Source organism: Salmo trutta, chromosome 19, assembly GCF_901001165.1.
Source record: "Salmo trutta chromosome 19, fSalTru1.1, whole genome shotgun sequence".
NCBI classification, from domain to species: Eukaryota; Metazoa; Chordata; class Actinopteri; order Salmoniformes; family Salmonidae; genus Salmo; species Salmo trutta.
This window is the reverse complement of record NC_042975.1, coordinates 23,044,909-23,061,890: the sequence shown is the minus strand read 5'-3', so window position 1 is coordinate 23,061,890 and position 16,982 is coordinate 23,044,909. Positions and strand designations below refer to the sequence as shown.

At 45.1% G+C, this 16,982-nt stretch overlaps 1 protein-coding gene across 1 annotated transcript in view; it reads right to left on the bottom strand.

The window, feature by feature from the left end:
- Nucleotides 1-16,982, bottom strand: part of LOC115154184 (protein turtle homolog B-like) — a 188,087-nt gene that overhangs the window by 75,402 nt on the left and 95,703 nt on the right. The window contains exon 4 of the mRNA XM_029700146.1: nucleotides 8,522-8,673. Within this exon, the coding sequence (XP_029556006.1) occupies nucleotides 8,522-8,673 (152 nt within the window). The remainder of the gene's footprint in view (nucleotides 1-8,521; nucleotides 8,674-16,982) is intronic.

Below are 16,982 nucleotides of genomic sequence, written 5' to 3'. Positions count from 1 at the left end.
CTTGTTGTCCGAAAAGAAACAACGTTCAGGAGATCACGTCACACTACACTACTTCCATAGTGGTGCAACACACAACCTGAGCAGAAAGATAACTTTCAGTCAATCTCACTGTAGCCATTCATTCATTACTTTTGACAAATTCCTAAATCATGACACAATTATTTATGTTATGTATAGACAGTGGTTTTTACAAAGTAATTTACTCAATAGAGCCAAAGTTATTGATTCTCACATTCTCCCCCTCAAATCTAACGGACCAATTAAAGGCCAAGTACAGTGGTCTTGATATCTATATGAAATCATTTCTAGATAACATTAATAGTTCACCCAGAAATAGGAAAGGTTCACCCACATGTGTTACTGCACATGTGGTAGATGTGTTACTGTACATGTGATGCATGTGTTACTGTACATGTGGTACATGTGTTACTGTACATGTGGTACATGTGGTATAGCGAGACCAGGTTGACAGGAAGACAGATATAGTAAGTGAGATGTGGTGTGTGTGTGTGTGTGTGTGTGTTAATGTGCTATGTGTGTATGTCTGCATGTGTATGTGTGCTTGAGTGAGAGTGTGTGCTTCCCACGCAACCGTCACCTTTAGTTTCCACCAAAGACTAACAGTACTTTCAACAACCAATCAACCACCTGTTACCCAATGAATTAGCGGGCCATATGACAACACCATCTTACATTACTAAAAAAAATACAGAAATAACGAATACATTTATATGTAGAAAACACACTCCACTACCACCCTTCTTCAATGCACAATGTGACAGAGGCGTACCATAACGTTAGCCAGAAAATCCTCTGAGAATGCACACAGGCTGGCGGGGACTATGGACTCAGCAAACATTAGTCAGACTAAAAGCCGTACAGTATAATTACCGTAATTTAACGGAGGGTGTAAAAAAAGACAACACAACAACAACAAAAATAATGTTAAACACACCAAATGCCTCGTGGGAAAATGAGGACAGACAACAAACAGATTTTTAAGTTAACTTTTTCTTCTGGTAAAAAGGGTGAAATTAACTCATAGGATTTTTTTTGTTTTTCTGGTTTAAACGGATAAACAAATTGATAAGATAAGTCTTTTTTCAGTAAAATGGGGGAGAATAGTCAAGACCCCTTAAATCAATCTTTTCTTAAACAGCCTGTCTACTGTTTATAAATACTGTTCTGTCCATAACTGGCCGCTGCAGTTCCACAGAACAGCTACGTATCTCCTTAGGCACTACAGTGCCTTGCAGTTTCACATTGTATTGTATTAGAAAGTGGGATTAAAATGGATTTCATTGTAATTTTTTGTCAACAATCTACATAAAATACTCTGTTCATGTCAAAGTGGAAGAACAATTCCGTTTTTTAAGATAAATATAAAAATGCATAATTAATATAGTCATTGCATAAGTATTCAGCGCCTTTATCTAGGCAAGCCTCAATGAGTTAGGAGTAAAATGTGGTTTAACAAATCACATAACTTACATGGACTCACTCTGTGAAATAATAGGCGTTGGGATGATTTTTTTATGACAAACCCTTCCTCTTTCCCCCATAGATACATACAGTAGGGGCAATACCAAAATAATGTCAGTGATCTAATGATTCTGTCTCTTCGTAGCAAAATCTGCAGAGGTGAGATGGTTGTATGCCCCATATACGGTGCACTATGAAAGTATTCCGACCCCTTCACTTTTTCCATATTTTGTTACATTACAGCCTAATTCTCATCAGTCTACACACAATACCCCATAATGACACAGCAAAAACATTTTTTTGGGGCATTTTTCCAAATATCTTCCAAAACCAGCAACAGAGCGCTCTGGAGCCCGGAAGACATTTGACCTGACCAACGACCCAAACCATCATCCACGTCCCGCATCTCAGACTCAGACTCAGTACAAGCACCCAGGAGAGGAAGTCACTATCAGAAACACCAAACCCCCGAAAGAATGCTACACAATTGACAAAAGAACACGCGACACAGACTAGTAGAGGAACAATGCCAGCTGTCCCCTAGTCTCGCAAACAAACTGATTCAAGCGAGGGCAGCTTGAGCATGCACCGTGCGGAGACAAACAAGACAACCAATGTGAGTATCTTTTGATTCCTTAAGGCATCGGTGAGAACCCAACCCGGCTTGTTAGCCTTCGTCGTTTTGGATGCATTAGTCATCTTACTTATTGCCAAAGCCAGGCCAAGCAATTAGAAGAATAACTAATTGTTAGTGATCAGGAAACTTATGAGATCCTTATGATATCTCAATCGCTTCATTCAAAGACTCAATCATGGACACTCTTACTGACAGTTTTGGCTGCTTTGCGTGATGTATTGTTGTCTCTACCTTCTTGCCCTTCGTGCTGTTCTCTGTGCCCAATAACGTTTGTACCATGTTTTGTGCTGCTACCATGTTGTGTTTTTATTTTATTTCACCTTTATTTAACCAGGTAGGGCAGTTGAGAACAAATTCTCATTTACAACTGCGACCTGGCCAAGATAAAGCAAAGCAGTGCGACAACAACAACAACACAGAGTTACACATAAACAAATGTACAGTCAATAACACAATAGAAAATAAAAATAGAAAAACCTATGTACAGTGTGTGCAAATGTAGAAGAGTAGGGAGGTCGGCAATAAATAGGCCCTAGAGGTGAAATAATTACAATTTAGCATTAATAATACAGGAGTGATAGATGTGCAGATGATGATGTGCAAGTAGAGGTACTGGGATGGAAAAAAGCAAGAGGGTAAGTAATAATATGGGGATGAGGTAGTTGGGTGTGCTATTTACAGATTGGCTGTGTACAGGTACAGTGATCGGTAAAGCTGCTCTGACAGCTGATGCTTAACGTTAGAGAGGGAGATGAGACATAAGACTCCAGCTTCAGCGATTTTTGCAATTCGTTCCAGTCATTGGCAGCAGAGAACTGGAAGGAAAGGAGGCCAAAGGAAGTGTTGGCTTTGGGGATGACCAGTGCAATATACAGTGGGGGAAAAAGTATTTGATCCCCTGCTGATTTTGTACGTTTGCCCACTTACAAAGAAATGATCAGTCTATAATTTTAATAGTAGGTTTATTTGAACAGTGAGAGACAGAATAACAACAACAACAAAAAACTGAAAAACGCATGTCAAAAATGTTATAAAATTATTAGCATTTTAATGAGGGAAAAAAGTATTTGACCCCTCTGCAAAACATGACATAGTACTTGGTGGCAAAACCCTTGTTGGCAATCACAGAGGTCAGACGTTTCTTATAGTTGGCCACCAGGTTTGCACACATCTCAGGAGGGATTTTGTCCCACTCCTCTTTGCAGATCTTCTCCAAGTCATTAAGGTTTCTGTCACGTAGAGGGGGTAGTTGGGTCAGGACGTGGCAGAAGGGAGTGTGTGTTTTTTATTGTTTCATTGATTTTGGCCGTGTGACTTCCAATCAAGCACAGCTGTAGAGGGTTGTGGTTGATTGGGAGTCACACATAAGGTGCCTACTTTGCCTTGTGGGGTTGTGGGTGGTTGTTTTTTACACTGCTTGTATAGCCTGTAGAACTGTCACTGTTGTCACCCTTTTTTGTTGTTAAGTGAATGCTCTGCTCCTTTTTTGGCAATAAATGACCATGAGTATTCACATACCTGCTGCGCCTTGCTTCATTTCAGAAGACAGCCGTTACAGAACCACCCACCAAACCAGGACCAAGCAGCAGAAGAGGAGGAAGCCACAGGAGAAAAAAAAGGAGGAATGGACATGGGAGGACGTCCTGGATGGCAAGGGAGCCTACACCTGGGAAGAGATCCTGGCCGGAAGGGATCGCCTCCCATGGGAACAGGTGGAGGCACTCAGGAGAGTGGAGGCAGCTGGACAGAGGAACCAACGGGAATGTTTTGCTGGAACACGGTTGGGTAGGAAACCCGAGAGGCAGCCCCAAGATTTTTTTTGGGGGGGGCACACGGGTAGTTTGGCCAGGCCAGGGAAGCCAGCTACCCGTGACTACAGGGAGGTGCGTATGAGGTGGAGGGCGCCATGTTACGCTGTGGTACGCACCATCTCGCCTATACGGACGCACAGCCCAGTTCGCCCAGTACCAGCGCCCCGCAGGTGCCAGGGCAAGGGGAGCATCGAGCCGGAAGGAGTGATGCCAACCCTGCACTCAAGACCGCCAGTGCGCCCTTTCGGTCCGGTGTTTCCCGCTAGACGCACTAGCATGGAGGTGCGTGTCTCCAGGCTGGCAAGTCCAATACCAGCCCCACGCATCAGGAGTCTAGTGCGTCAGCCCAGCCTCGCCAGTCAACAGTCACCAGAGCTGCCCGCCAGTCAACAGTCACCAGAGCTGCCCGCCAGTCAACCATCACCAGAGCTGCCCGCCAGTCAACAGTCGTCAGAGCTGTCCGCCAGTCAACAGTCGTCAGAGCTGTCCGCCAGTCAACAGTCGTCCGAGCTGCCCGCCAGTCAACAGTCGTCAGAGCTGCCCGCCAGTCAACAGTCGCCAGAGAGGTCAGACTGCGCTGAACTGCCGGAGTGGCCAGACTGCGCTGAACTGCCGGAGTGGCAAGACTGCCCTGAACTGCCGGAGTGGCCAGACTGCCCTGAACTGCCGGAGTGGCCAGACTGCCCTGAACTGCCGGAGTGGCCAGACTGCCCTGAACTGCCGGAGTGGCCAGACTGCCCTGAACTGCCGGAGTGGCCAGACTGCCCTGTTCTGCCGGAGTGGCCAGACTGCCCTGTTCTGCCAGAGTGGCCAGACTGCCCTGTTCTGCCAGAGTGGCCAGACTGCCCTGTTCTGCCAGAGGTGCCCGCCTGCCCTGATCTGCCAGGGTGCCCGGCCTGTCAGGATCTGCCAGAGTGGCCAGACTGCCCTGTTCTGCCAGAGTGGCCAGACTGCCCTGTTCTGCCAGAGTGGCCAGACTGCCCTGTTCTGCCAGAGTGGCCAGACTGCCCTGTTCTGCCAGAGTGGCCAGACTGCCCTGTTCTGCCAGAGTGGCCAGACTGCCCTGTTCTGCCAGAGTGGCCAGACTGCCCGGTTCTGCCAGAGTGGCCAGACTGCCCGGTTCTGCCCGAGTGGTCCTCCTGCCCTCCGGCCCAGCCCGAGTGGCCCTCCTGCCCTCCGGCCCAGCCCGAGTGGCCCTCCTGCCTTCCGGCCCAGCCCGAGTGGCCCTCCTGCCTTCCGGCCCAGCCCGAGTGGCCCTCCTGCCTTCCGGCCCAGCCCGAGTGGCCCTCCTGCCTTCCGGCCCAGCCCGAGTGGCCCGCATGCCTTCCGGCCCAGCCCGAGTGGCCCGCATGCCTTCCGGCCCAGCCCGAGTGGCCCTCCTGCCTTCCGGCCCAGCCCGAGTGGCCCTCCTGCCTTCCGGCCCAGCCCGAGTGGCCCTGATTGGGAGTCACACATAAGGTGCCTACTTTGCCTTGTGGGGTTGTGGGTGGTTGTTTTTTACACTGCTTGTATAGCCTGTAGAACTGTCACTGTTGTCACCCTTTTTTGTTGTTAAGTGAATGCTCTGCTCCTTTTTTGGCAATAAATGACCATGAGTATTCACATACCTGCTGCGCCTTGGTTCATTTCAGAAGACAGCCGTTACAGTTTCGAGGCTGATGTTTGGCAACTTGAACCTTCAGCTCCCTCCACAGATTTTCTATGGGATTAAGGACTGGAGACTGGCTAGGCCACTCCAGGACCTTAATGTGCTTCTTCTTGAGCCACTCCTTTGTTGCCTTGGCCGTGTGTTACTTTTGTAAAAATTTCACTAAAGCTCATTGAGGAAACAATACCGTATCACTCTCGTGATTATTTCTCCCCTTTTTCAGGGGCGTAACACATACACATTCCCGCGCCTTGGTCCCATCTTTACGACGAGCGTGACAGAACTACCCACCACCAACGGACCAAGCAGCGGAGGAAGGAGCAGCAGAGCTATCTAGAGTCATGGACATGGGAGGAGATTTTGGACAGGGCAGGACCATGGCACCAGGCTGGGGAATACCGACGCCGTAAGGAGGAGCTGGAGGCAGCCAAGGCGGAGCTGCGCCGTTACGAGGCAATATACGCGCCGTTTGGCTTACCCGAGAGGCACCCCCAATAATTTTTTTGGGGGGGGCACACGGGGAGTGTGGCTAGGTCAGGCAATAGACCTGAGCCAACTCCCCGTGCTTATTATGGGGAGCAGAGGATCAGAAGAGCGCCGGTCTATGCAGAAGTGCGCACAATCTCGCCCATGCGCACGCACAGTCCGGTGCGAGCGATTCCAGCCTCTCGCAAGTGCCATGCTACAGTGGGCATCCAGCCAGGTAGGAGTATGCCTGCGCAGTACATCTGGCCACCAGTACGTCGCCTAGGCCCAGGCTACCCTACGCCTGCTCTGCGCACGGCAGCCATCAGACCTCTGCACAGCCCAGTTCGCCCTGTGCCAGCACTCCGCTCGTGCAGAGCTACTGTTACCACCCAGCCAGGATGGGTTGTGCAGGCTGTGCGCTCCAGACCTCCAGTGCTTGTTCATGGCCTGGTGTATCCAGTTCCTGCTCCTCGCACTAGCCTTGAGGTGCGTGTCTCCAGTCTGGTGCCTCCAAAGCCAGCACCATGCACTAGGCCTCCAGTGCATCAGCCCAGTCCAGTACGTCCTATTCCCGCTCCTCACACTAGCCTTGGGGTGCGTGTCTCCAGTCTGGTACCTCCAGTACCAGCCCCTGCACCAGGCCTCCAGTGCGTCAGCCCAGTCCAGTACGTCCTGCTCCTGCTCCTCGCACTGGCCCTGTGGTGCGTAAAAATAGTCTGGCACCTCCAAAGCCAGCACCACACATCAGGCCTGCAGTGCGCAGTCCCCATCCAGAGGTTTCGACGACAGAACCCCATCTAGAGCTTCCGAAGACAGTTCCCCATCTAGATCTTCCGACGACAGTTCCCCATCCAGAGCTTCCGGCGACAGTTCCCCGTCCAGAGCTTCCGGTGACAGTTCCCCGTCCAGAGCTTCCGGCGACAGTTCCCCGCCCAGAGCTTCCGGCGACAGTTCCCCGTCCTGTGCTTCCGGCGATGTCCAACAGTCCGGAGCCTGCAGAGACGGCCCACAGTCCGGAGCCTGCAGAGACGGCCCACAGTCCGGAGCCTGCAGAGACGGCCCACAGTCCGGAGCCTGCAGAATCGCCCTCCAGTCCGGAACCGGCGCGGCCAGAGTCGCCCTCCAGTCCGGAACCGGCGCGGCCAGAGTCGCCCTCCAGTCCGGAACCGGCGCGGCCAGAGTCGCCCTCCAGTCCGGCGCTCCCAGAGTCGCCCTCCAGTCCGGCGCTCCCAGAGTCGCCCTCCAGTCCGGCGCGGCCAGAGTCGCCCTCCAGTCCGGCGCTCCCAGAGTCGCCCTCCAGTCCGGCGCTCCCAGAGTCGCCCTCCAGTCCGGCGCTCCCAGAGTCGCCCTCCAGTCCGGCGCTCCCAGAGTCGCCCTCCAGTCCGGAGCTCCCAGAGTCGCCCTCCAGTCCGGAGCTCCCAGAGTCGCCCTCCAGTCCGGAGCTCCCAGAGTCGCCCTCCAGTCCGGAGCTCCCAGAGTCGCCCTCCAGTCCGGAGCTCCCAGAGTCGCCCTCCAGCCCGAGGTCTCCAGCGACACGCATCAGCCCGAGGTCTCCAGCGACGCGCATCAGCCCGAGGTCTCCAGCGACACGCATCAGCCCGAGGTCTCCAGCGACACGCATCTGCCCGAGGTCTCCAGCAACGCGCCTTAGCCCTGAGCCTTCAGCGGGGGTGGACAGGTTAGGTTGGGGACTAAGGCCGGAGCCTGAGCCACCTCCATAGTAGGTGGGTTGGGGGGGGGGGTGTAGCACAGGAGCCGTCGGTAACGGTGGCCACCCTCCCTTCCCTCCCTTTAGTTTGGGATTATTTTTGTTTTGTGGTTTATTTTTGTGTTTTTTTGTTTGAGGTGCATCCGGGGCCTACCTTTGGGGGGGGGGGTACTGTCACGTCCTGACCAGTAAAAGGGGTTGTTTGTTATTGTAGTTTGGTCAGGGCGTGGCAGGGGGTGTTTGATTTATGTGTTTCGGGGTTTTTTGGTTAATGTTCTATGTTGGTATATTTCTATGTTCGTTATAGTCTTTCTATTTCTATGTTTAGGTTATTGGGTTGACCTTCAATTGGAGGCAACTGTTCCTCGTTGCCTCTAATTGAAGGTCCTATTTAGTAGGGGTGTTTTTTCATGGGTTTTTGTGGGTAGTTGTTCCGTAAGTGTAGCTGTGTGCCTCACAGGACTGTTTTCTCGTCGTTGTTTACGTTGAAGTGTTTGTTTTGGTTTTCTTCACAATAAAGAAGATGAGCATACACATTCCCGCTGCGCCTTGGTCCCATCTTTACAACGAGCATGACATTCTTTTACTTTTAGGTTGTGTGTATTGCATGTATTGTTGTGAATTGTTAGATATTACTGCACTGTTGGAGCTAGAAACACAAGCATTTCACTACACCTGCAATAACATCTGTTAAACATGTGTATGTGACAAATACAATTTGATTTGATTTTCGGTGGGGCAAACACATGGTGAAGTGGGGGTCCTACCTTGTACTTGATGCTGTCCTCCACGGGCTCGCCCTCCCGAAGCCAGTTGATGGAGGGCTTGGGGTTGCCAGAAGCAACGCAGCTCAGGGTGATGCTGCCGCCTTCCTTGGCCTCAACGTACAGTGGCGGTGTGTCTGTGAAATTGGGGGGAGCTGTGAAGAGGACAATATAAAATAAAATGGTGAGAAAAATGTTATTGGCAAATATCAAAAGGGAAAAATCTCTAATCTTCCAATGTTGTATGTGTTTTTGTGTGATATTTGTGTTTATATGTCTGTCTATGTCAATGTGTGAAGCCATAATGTGGAAAATAAAGTTGACGTATTCTGTTTAAAATGTATTAATCCAATGATCCACTACGAGAAGCTCTAGCTAGCAAACCTTAGATGTGTTGCTGGGAGAGGCGCAAAATCAAGTGAATATTTACAGACTTTGCTTGGACAATGTAATCATTACCACATACAAGTAATGAATACATTGCAGTAGTGTTTTATGATCTTTTTACTGTATATGTGTATGTACTGTACTATGCGAGTAAGCTTCAACAAACATTTCCAATGTATATATTACTGTTAATACCTGCAAATGGCAAATAAACTACTTGAAATTGAAGTTTGGACCAAAATATGGCCTGTGTTTAACCGAATAGCCCAAACCCTGGTAACGTTTTATATTAACGTTCAGTAATAAACCATTTATAAAGACATATACAAACAGTTTGTGCACCATTTATTAATCATTACTCCCACAAGGATCCCAATTTCAAACTCTCATAAAAAGATGGGATCTTATACAGTTTCTTGCCATAGCCTTCTGTGACTTTAAATAATATTTCTCTCAAAGCTGTGTTTCCTGAAAAATGTGTCCAGAGATTTGGTCAACTCCATCAGATTAGTCTAAAATCCTAAATTAATCAGGAATAACCATGGTCAGCTATACCATAAGGACCCCTTATTCATGTCTTCATTACATGTAGTAGTAGTAGTAGTAGACCCTTCCTGCAGTCAAATGACAAAATCGCCCTCTAGTGGCCTCATGGGTGGAATGAAATGAATAATTCATAAATATAGTTTTTTTAAACCTGCAAAAAATCTGGTGTTTATATGTCAAACAGTTTTGTTATATTTCAGTCTTCTGTGTGCTACAGTACCAATCAAAAGTTTGGACACACCTACTCCTTCTAGGGTTTTTCTTTATTTTTACTATTTTCTACATTGTAGAATAATATTGAAGACATCAAAACTATGAAATAACACGTATGGGATCATGTAATAACCCACAATTTGTTAAACAATTAGATTTGAGATTCTTAAAAGCAACCACCCTTTGCCTTGATGACAGCTTTGCACACGTTTTGTTGTCAGAAAATAGAAAGTGACATTTGAAAGATAAAGTTTTTGTCTATTTGGAAATTGAACTAAAATCTTACTGCTGGCAATGTCATAAGAATCCCCCCCCCCCCCCCAAAAAATCAAATTCATAGAGTATGCAATGTAGGTCAAGGAAAGTGTACACATTATTTGTATACATCCTCCACATGCGGCTTTGATCTAGCTCATCGTTTACAATAGGAAAAGTGAATGGGAAAAGAGGTTTGAAGTTTCCTCACCTGTCTGTAACATTTTGGAACAGTAATTAGTGACATTTTATATCAGTAATTGGTGACATTTTATTTCAGATATTCAAATCTCATATTCCCCAACATGGGGACAATTGGGGGAAAAGTTGTGAGAGTCCCGTTTTTCAAGAATCCCTGATTTATAGAAAATGTTAGATATATTTCCATAAACATTCTGTGTTGTGTGCTTATTCTTTTACCATTGATATGATCTAGGTTATTTTCAGAGCTAAGAAGCAACAGGTACTCCTGGAATGTCTACGAATGTCATGCTCATCTTATGAGAAATTACACTAGTTACTCAAAACCTTTTTAAAGTATTTATATAGTATAAACAGAACTCACTTTAGATTAGGGACAGCAAAAAACACTAATGATTAGAAAATGGTTAATAAATGTAGGAGTAATGATTAATAAATCACTACCTACAGTTGTAGTGGGAAGTTTACATACACCTTAGCCAAATACATTTAAACTCAGTTTTTCAAAACTCCTGACATTTAATCCTTGTAAAAACTCCCTGTCTTAGGTCAGTTAGGATCACACCTTTATTTTAAGAATGTGAAATGTCAGAATAATAGTAGAGAGAATGATTTATTTCATCTTTTATTTCTTTTACCACATTCCCAGTGGGTCAAAAGTTTACATACACTCAATTAGTATTTGGTAGCATTGCCTTTAAATTGTTGAACTTGGGTAAAACCTTTCGGATAGCCTTCCACAAGCTTCCCACAATAAGTTGGGTGAATTTTGGCCTATTCCTCCTGACAGAGCTGGTGTAACTGAGTCAGGTTTGTAAGCCTGCTTGCTCGCACACGCTTTTTCAGTTCTGCCCACAAATCTTCTATGGGATTGGGGTCAGGGCTTTGTGATGGCCACTCCAATACCTTGACTTTGTTGTCCTTAAGCCATTTTGCCACAACTTTGGAAGTATGCTTGGGGTCATTGTCCATTTGGAAGACCCATTTGCGACCAAGCTTTAACTTCCTGATTGATGTCTTGAGATGTTGCTTCAATTCATCCACATAATTTTCCTCCCTCATGATGCCATCTATTTTGTGAAGTGCCCCAGTCCCTCCAGCAGCAAAGCACCCCCACAACATGATGCTGCCACCCCCGTGTTTCACGGTTGGGATGGTGTTCTTCGGCTTGCAAGCCTCCCCCTTTTTCCTCCAAACATAACGATGGTCATAATGGCCAAACAGTTCTATTTTTGTTTCATCAAACCAGAGGACATTTCTCCATGTGCAGTTGCAAACCGTAGTCTGGCTTTTTTATGGAAGTTTTGGAGCAGTGGCTTCTTCCTTGCTGAGCGGCCTTTCAGGATATGTCGATATAGGACTTGTTGTCACGTCCTGACCATAGTAGGATGTGATTTTCTATGGTAGAGTAGGTCAGGGCGGGACAGGGGGTGTTTTGTGTTTTTCTATGTTTTCTATTTCTATGTTTAAGTTCTAGTTTTTCTATTTCTATGATTGTTTTTTGGGGGGTTGATCTCCAATTGGAGGCAGCTGGTCCTCGTTACCTCTGATTGGAGATCATATTTAAGTTGGGGTTTTTCTTCCTGGGTTTTGTGGGTGATTATCTTTTGAGTAGTGTTTGTTTCTCTCTTCGTCACGGTTTGTTGTTTTGTAAATGTAGTTATTTATGTTTTGCAAAGTTTCACGGATTTAATAAAATGTGGAACTACAACCACGCTGCAGTTTGGTCCGATTCTTTCGACAGCCGTGACACTTGTTTTACTGTGGATATAGATACTTTTGTACCTGTTTCCTCCAGCATCTTCATAAGGTCCTTTGCTGTTGTTCTGGGATTGATTTGCACTTTTCGCAGCAAAGTACGTTCATCTCTAGGAGACAGAACGCGTCTCCTTCCTGAGCGGTATGACGGCTGCGTGGTCCCATGGTGTTTATACTTGCGTACTATTGTTAGTACAGATGGATGTGGTACTTTCAGGCGTTTTTAAATTGCTTTCAAGGATGAACCAGACTTGCGGAGGTCTACATTTTTTTCCTGGGGTCAAGGCTGATTTCTTTTGATTTTCCCATGATGTCAAGCAAAGAGGCACTGAGTTTGAAGGTAGGCCTTGAAATACATCCACAGGTACACCTCCAATTGACTCAAATTATGTCAATTAGCCTATCAGAAGCTTCTAAAGCAATTACATCATTTTCTGGAATTTTCAAAGCTGTTTAAAGGCACAGTCAACTTAGTGTATGTAAACTTCTGACCCACTGGAATTGTGATACAGTGAATTATAAGTGAAATAATCTGTCTGTAAACAATTGTTGGAAAAATTACTTGTGTCATCCACGAAGTAGATGTCCTAACCGACTTGCCAAAACTATAGTTTGTTAACAAGAAATTTGTGGAGTGGTTGAAAAACAAGTTTTAATGACTCCAACCTAAGTGTATGTCAACTTCCAACTTCAACTTTATACAAATGCCTAATAAATGGTTTATTACTGAAATTGAATATGAAGTGTTACCCACAAGCCTTTTATTCAAAACCAGATTAAACAAAAATTAGCTCTGCTAGCTAATCCTGACAAATTCATTATTGTGTTAATTATTCACGTACATACAAAAGGAGGCCTTGACAATTCCAAAACACAATCTATGCAAGTTTTGCTCAGCTACCTGGTGCAAAAGAGCCACTTACTCAATCAGCAATGAATCCTCTGTGAACACCATCTCTATAGCCTCTAAGTGTACTGTATATGAGCCACTACCGCTAGCCACTTCCACTCACTTTCCCCATCCTCTACTGCTCTGGGCTGTTTTAAGTGTGAATACTTTCTCTCCCTCTTTCCTCTTCTCTGCATCTCTCCAGGGCCCATTCATTACTTGCCTCTGATTTAGGACCAAAACTATGGCCTAGACGTAACTTGAATATCTCGCAGTCCCAATTTTGTTTTGATAAGTCACAGAATAAGGGGCGGCAGGTAGCCTAGTGGTTAGAGCATTGGACTAGTAACCGAAAGGTTGCAAGATCGAATCCCCAAGCTGACAAGGTAAAAATCTGTTGTTCTTCCCCTGAACAAGACAGATAACCCACTGTTCCAAGGCTGTCCTTGAAAATAAGAATTTGTTTGTAACTGACTTGCCTAGTGTCATGACGTTGGCCTCTTTGAGTACAGGGAGGACAGTTGACCCCCTTGCACCATCCCCCAACCTACCTTCCCCCACCCTTTCCCTGTGTGAAGGAGTTGTAAAAACTCTAAGAGGAGAATCTCTTGCCATATGGCCCATAGAGAGACACAGGAAATTCTTCCAACTCACAGAATTGGGGAGCCAAGCGACCTTTGTGTTCTGGAGAAGGTATGGAAGATTGGTGAAGAATCCAGCTACGAACTGGTCCGCTTGGTACAATTTTGTGATACTCAGAAGAGACAATATAGCCATATTACCATAATACTGTTTATATAATAGCCTCAGCCTTGAGACTTGCATCCACATGGTTGTATAAAATGTATTAATAAGGATAAAGCTATTTGTAATACATTGAGATGCTATGTACTGATGTTAATGTGATAGAATTGTATTTCTGTACCAAGCTTAACTCAGTCATCGGCACGCCCCCAGGGACACAGACAGGACCAGGCGTCATGTGACAAGCCTGTTCTATGTTCACTATAACACCCCACCCTGATTTACATTTCTTCAGACCCGGCCTCCACTCCATTGCGAGTTGGCCAATAGGTTTGACCATCCAAGTACTCTACTGAAAGTGAACTATACCACGTGGTTAACTTTTAGACTATCGATACCGACAGAATAAGAACAAGTCTTTGATATTAATTATTAGTCTGCAGCTAAGTAAATTATATCATTGAACGCGAAGACCAACGAAACATTCATTCTATGATGACATTAATGAATGTCGCTTTGAAAGATCCATTCTAACCGAGAGAGAGAGAGAGAGAAAACTCTCCAACAGAACGACGCTCCAACAAGGATCCCGACGACACACTGAGCGTAAATATATATTGATTGCAATGGTTCTCAAATGAGTGAGCGTTCATGTGCAATTGATTAGCATGTCAATTGTTAATATTAATGAACTCTGTGTACCTCCTCAGCTGAACATTTTATGACCCATTGTTCTACAAGACACCAGCCATGCCTGTTAGCCACTAGGGCACATTACTCTACCAATTCTTTGTGATGATAATTACTGTTTGTATACTTTCTGTGAATTACTTAGTTTAGTAAATAAATGATTTTAAGACAATTGATGTATGGATGACTCTTAGTAAAGGCTGGGTTCGTGCAGATACAACAATTTACGACGTTTGGAATGAGACTGGACGCGAGGTAAAATACACCATTTAAACCAGAAGATAATCGGCCTATACTATAATAGAATATAATATATAATGTTATAATATAGGAAAGTTATATTAGGAAAATTATAACTTTGTAATCTGAATATTTTCCTTGGTGCCCCGATCTCCTAGTTAATTACAATTAAACGATTAATCAGTTTGTCACATCCTGGCCAGTATAAGGGTTAATTGGTATTGTAGTTTGGTCAGGACGTGGCAGAGGGTATTTGTTTTATGGTATTCGGGGTGGTGTGTTTGTTGTAGGGTATTTTATTTGTGTATTCTGGGGTTTTTGGGCACTGTTCCTTGTTATGTATGTCTATGATTGATCTAGCTGTTGTATGTCTGTGTGGTTAATTGGGGTTGGGACTCTCAATTGAAGGCAGGTGTTGTCCATTTGCCTTTGATTGAGAGTCCCATATATTAGGGTGTGTATGTATGTGTCTTTTGTGGGAGATTGTTTTTGCACTGCGTTTGTGAGCCTGCAAAACTGTTTCGTGTTGTGAGTATCATTTATTGTTTTGTTTATCAAGTGGATGCTTTACTCTTGTTTTTTGTCAGTAATAAAACATGAGTGTCCACAATCCCGCTGCATTTTGGTCCTCCTTTCCTCAACACGACGAAGACCGTGACACAGTTTAATCGTGTGATAATAATTAAAGGGAGTTAATTGATAAACATGTCTTCAGTTTAATGGTGCCCAAAGACACGACACTAGTAAAATAAAGGTAAAAAAAGAAAGAGAAGTCAGTTAAGCCCTAGTTATAACATTAATATATATGGTCACTATGGAGGTGGGTCATTCTACAGGGCTCATATTCTGTCTTTGTCACTACTATGGTACTGGGATATAAGACTTTAACGGTTTTCATTCATTTTCTGCATTAGCTGGATCCCACTGACCCCCGCCTCAACTCTTTAAATGTTCTTGAACATGCTGCCTTAATTTTCTGAAAGAGGGAGCGAGAGATCAAGAGAGAGGGAGAGAGTGAAAGAGATGGGATACTCCTAGGAACTAAATTACAGCACATAGGGCAAGAGAATAAAAACACATTCCTCTGTGACTTTTGTTCAATGTATTCAATACTACAGTAACGCCATAGTGCATAATAACTTTCCGCTCGTCTTTTTTCAACAATATTCCATTTACATCATACCATGGGACAGTTTGCTTTACTGAAGCTTCAAACATAAATTGTTAATTTGACTTGCAACTACAGCATTGCACGTTATTGGACACACGGTTTCTTTAATACCCAATTACAGGCGAAATGCGGATGAAAACAAGGCATTGTGTGAAAATCTCAATTTAAATTACACAAAGGCAATGACTGGACTGAACATCTTTACTGTGCATTTTAGTAGTCAACACAATTCTTTTCAAAATATTTATTGGATTTCATTGTTGAAATGAGAAAATAATTTCCAGGTCACACAACATTTTGGGAAGAATGCTTCATCCACTATCATTTCAGAAACGCTCAACTTTGTTGTGTGTTTGAAAAATGTATAGCGCACATATTTAAAAATGACGTTTGAGAGACCCCTGTCTTCCTGATGTTGGAAAGTAACAAATATCAAAAAACACAGTCTTGGAAAATGGGACAGGAGAAGACAATATCTGGGGCCTCAAACATGGTTAAATATTTACAGAAAAAAAGTCACAAAGTGCACTGCACTCTCCTACAGAAAGACTGCAGTGATCACTAGACGAGATACTACCTCTATGGAATCGGATGTAGTGTACTTCAGGGCCTCACACTAGTCAACACCTTAGTCAAATAATGCATGTGCTGAAACCTTCACCTGGCCTTGACTCTACTGCTGGGGAACACCTGTGTGACAGATTGCCCCAGTGACCACACTTTTAGATGTACTATGGGGTAAGAGTCAGGCATGATGGTATCAGAGCCAAAACATATGCCATGAGGGCTTAACAAAAGGACATAAAGGCATGGGAAGATGCACTCTAGGTAATTATTGCCCATGTTACCTCAATATTGTGTGGGAATCATAACATTCTGCCACTGTCAACACAGCCTTACACATCTGTGAATGACTAACTTATTCTTTAGGCAGTTCCCAACCCAGGTAGCTATAGTGTCACAGATACTAACTATAGTATTATCCAGACAGATCTCAATTCCATGACATCCTTCGGATCCCACTGTCCCCGTGGGACTCGTGCCTCATGTTCTAATACAACCAACAGCACCTGGCCAGGCGCTAATAAAGTAGGCAATTAAGAGCGCACAGCACATGTCCATCCACTGGCTCTCTGTATCTCCACTAGCCTGCTGCATTCAAAGGTTTTTTAACAATACTTTGGCTTTACCCCTTAGCTACAACTGGTGTTATACTGCAGAGGTTGGCAGTGGACTACGGTGCGTGCTGGTTTTTGTTTCAGTCCAGCACTACCTCACCTATTCAAGTCTAAATTGAATGAGCAGTTGATTAGTTGGATCAGGTGTGTTAGTGTAGGTCAGTATTCACATCTCGGGTCCCGAAGTAGTGG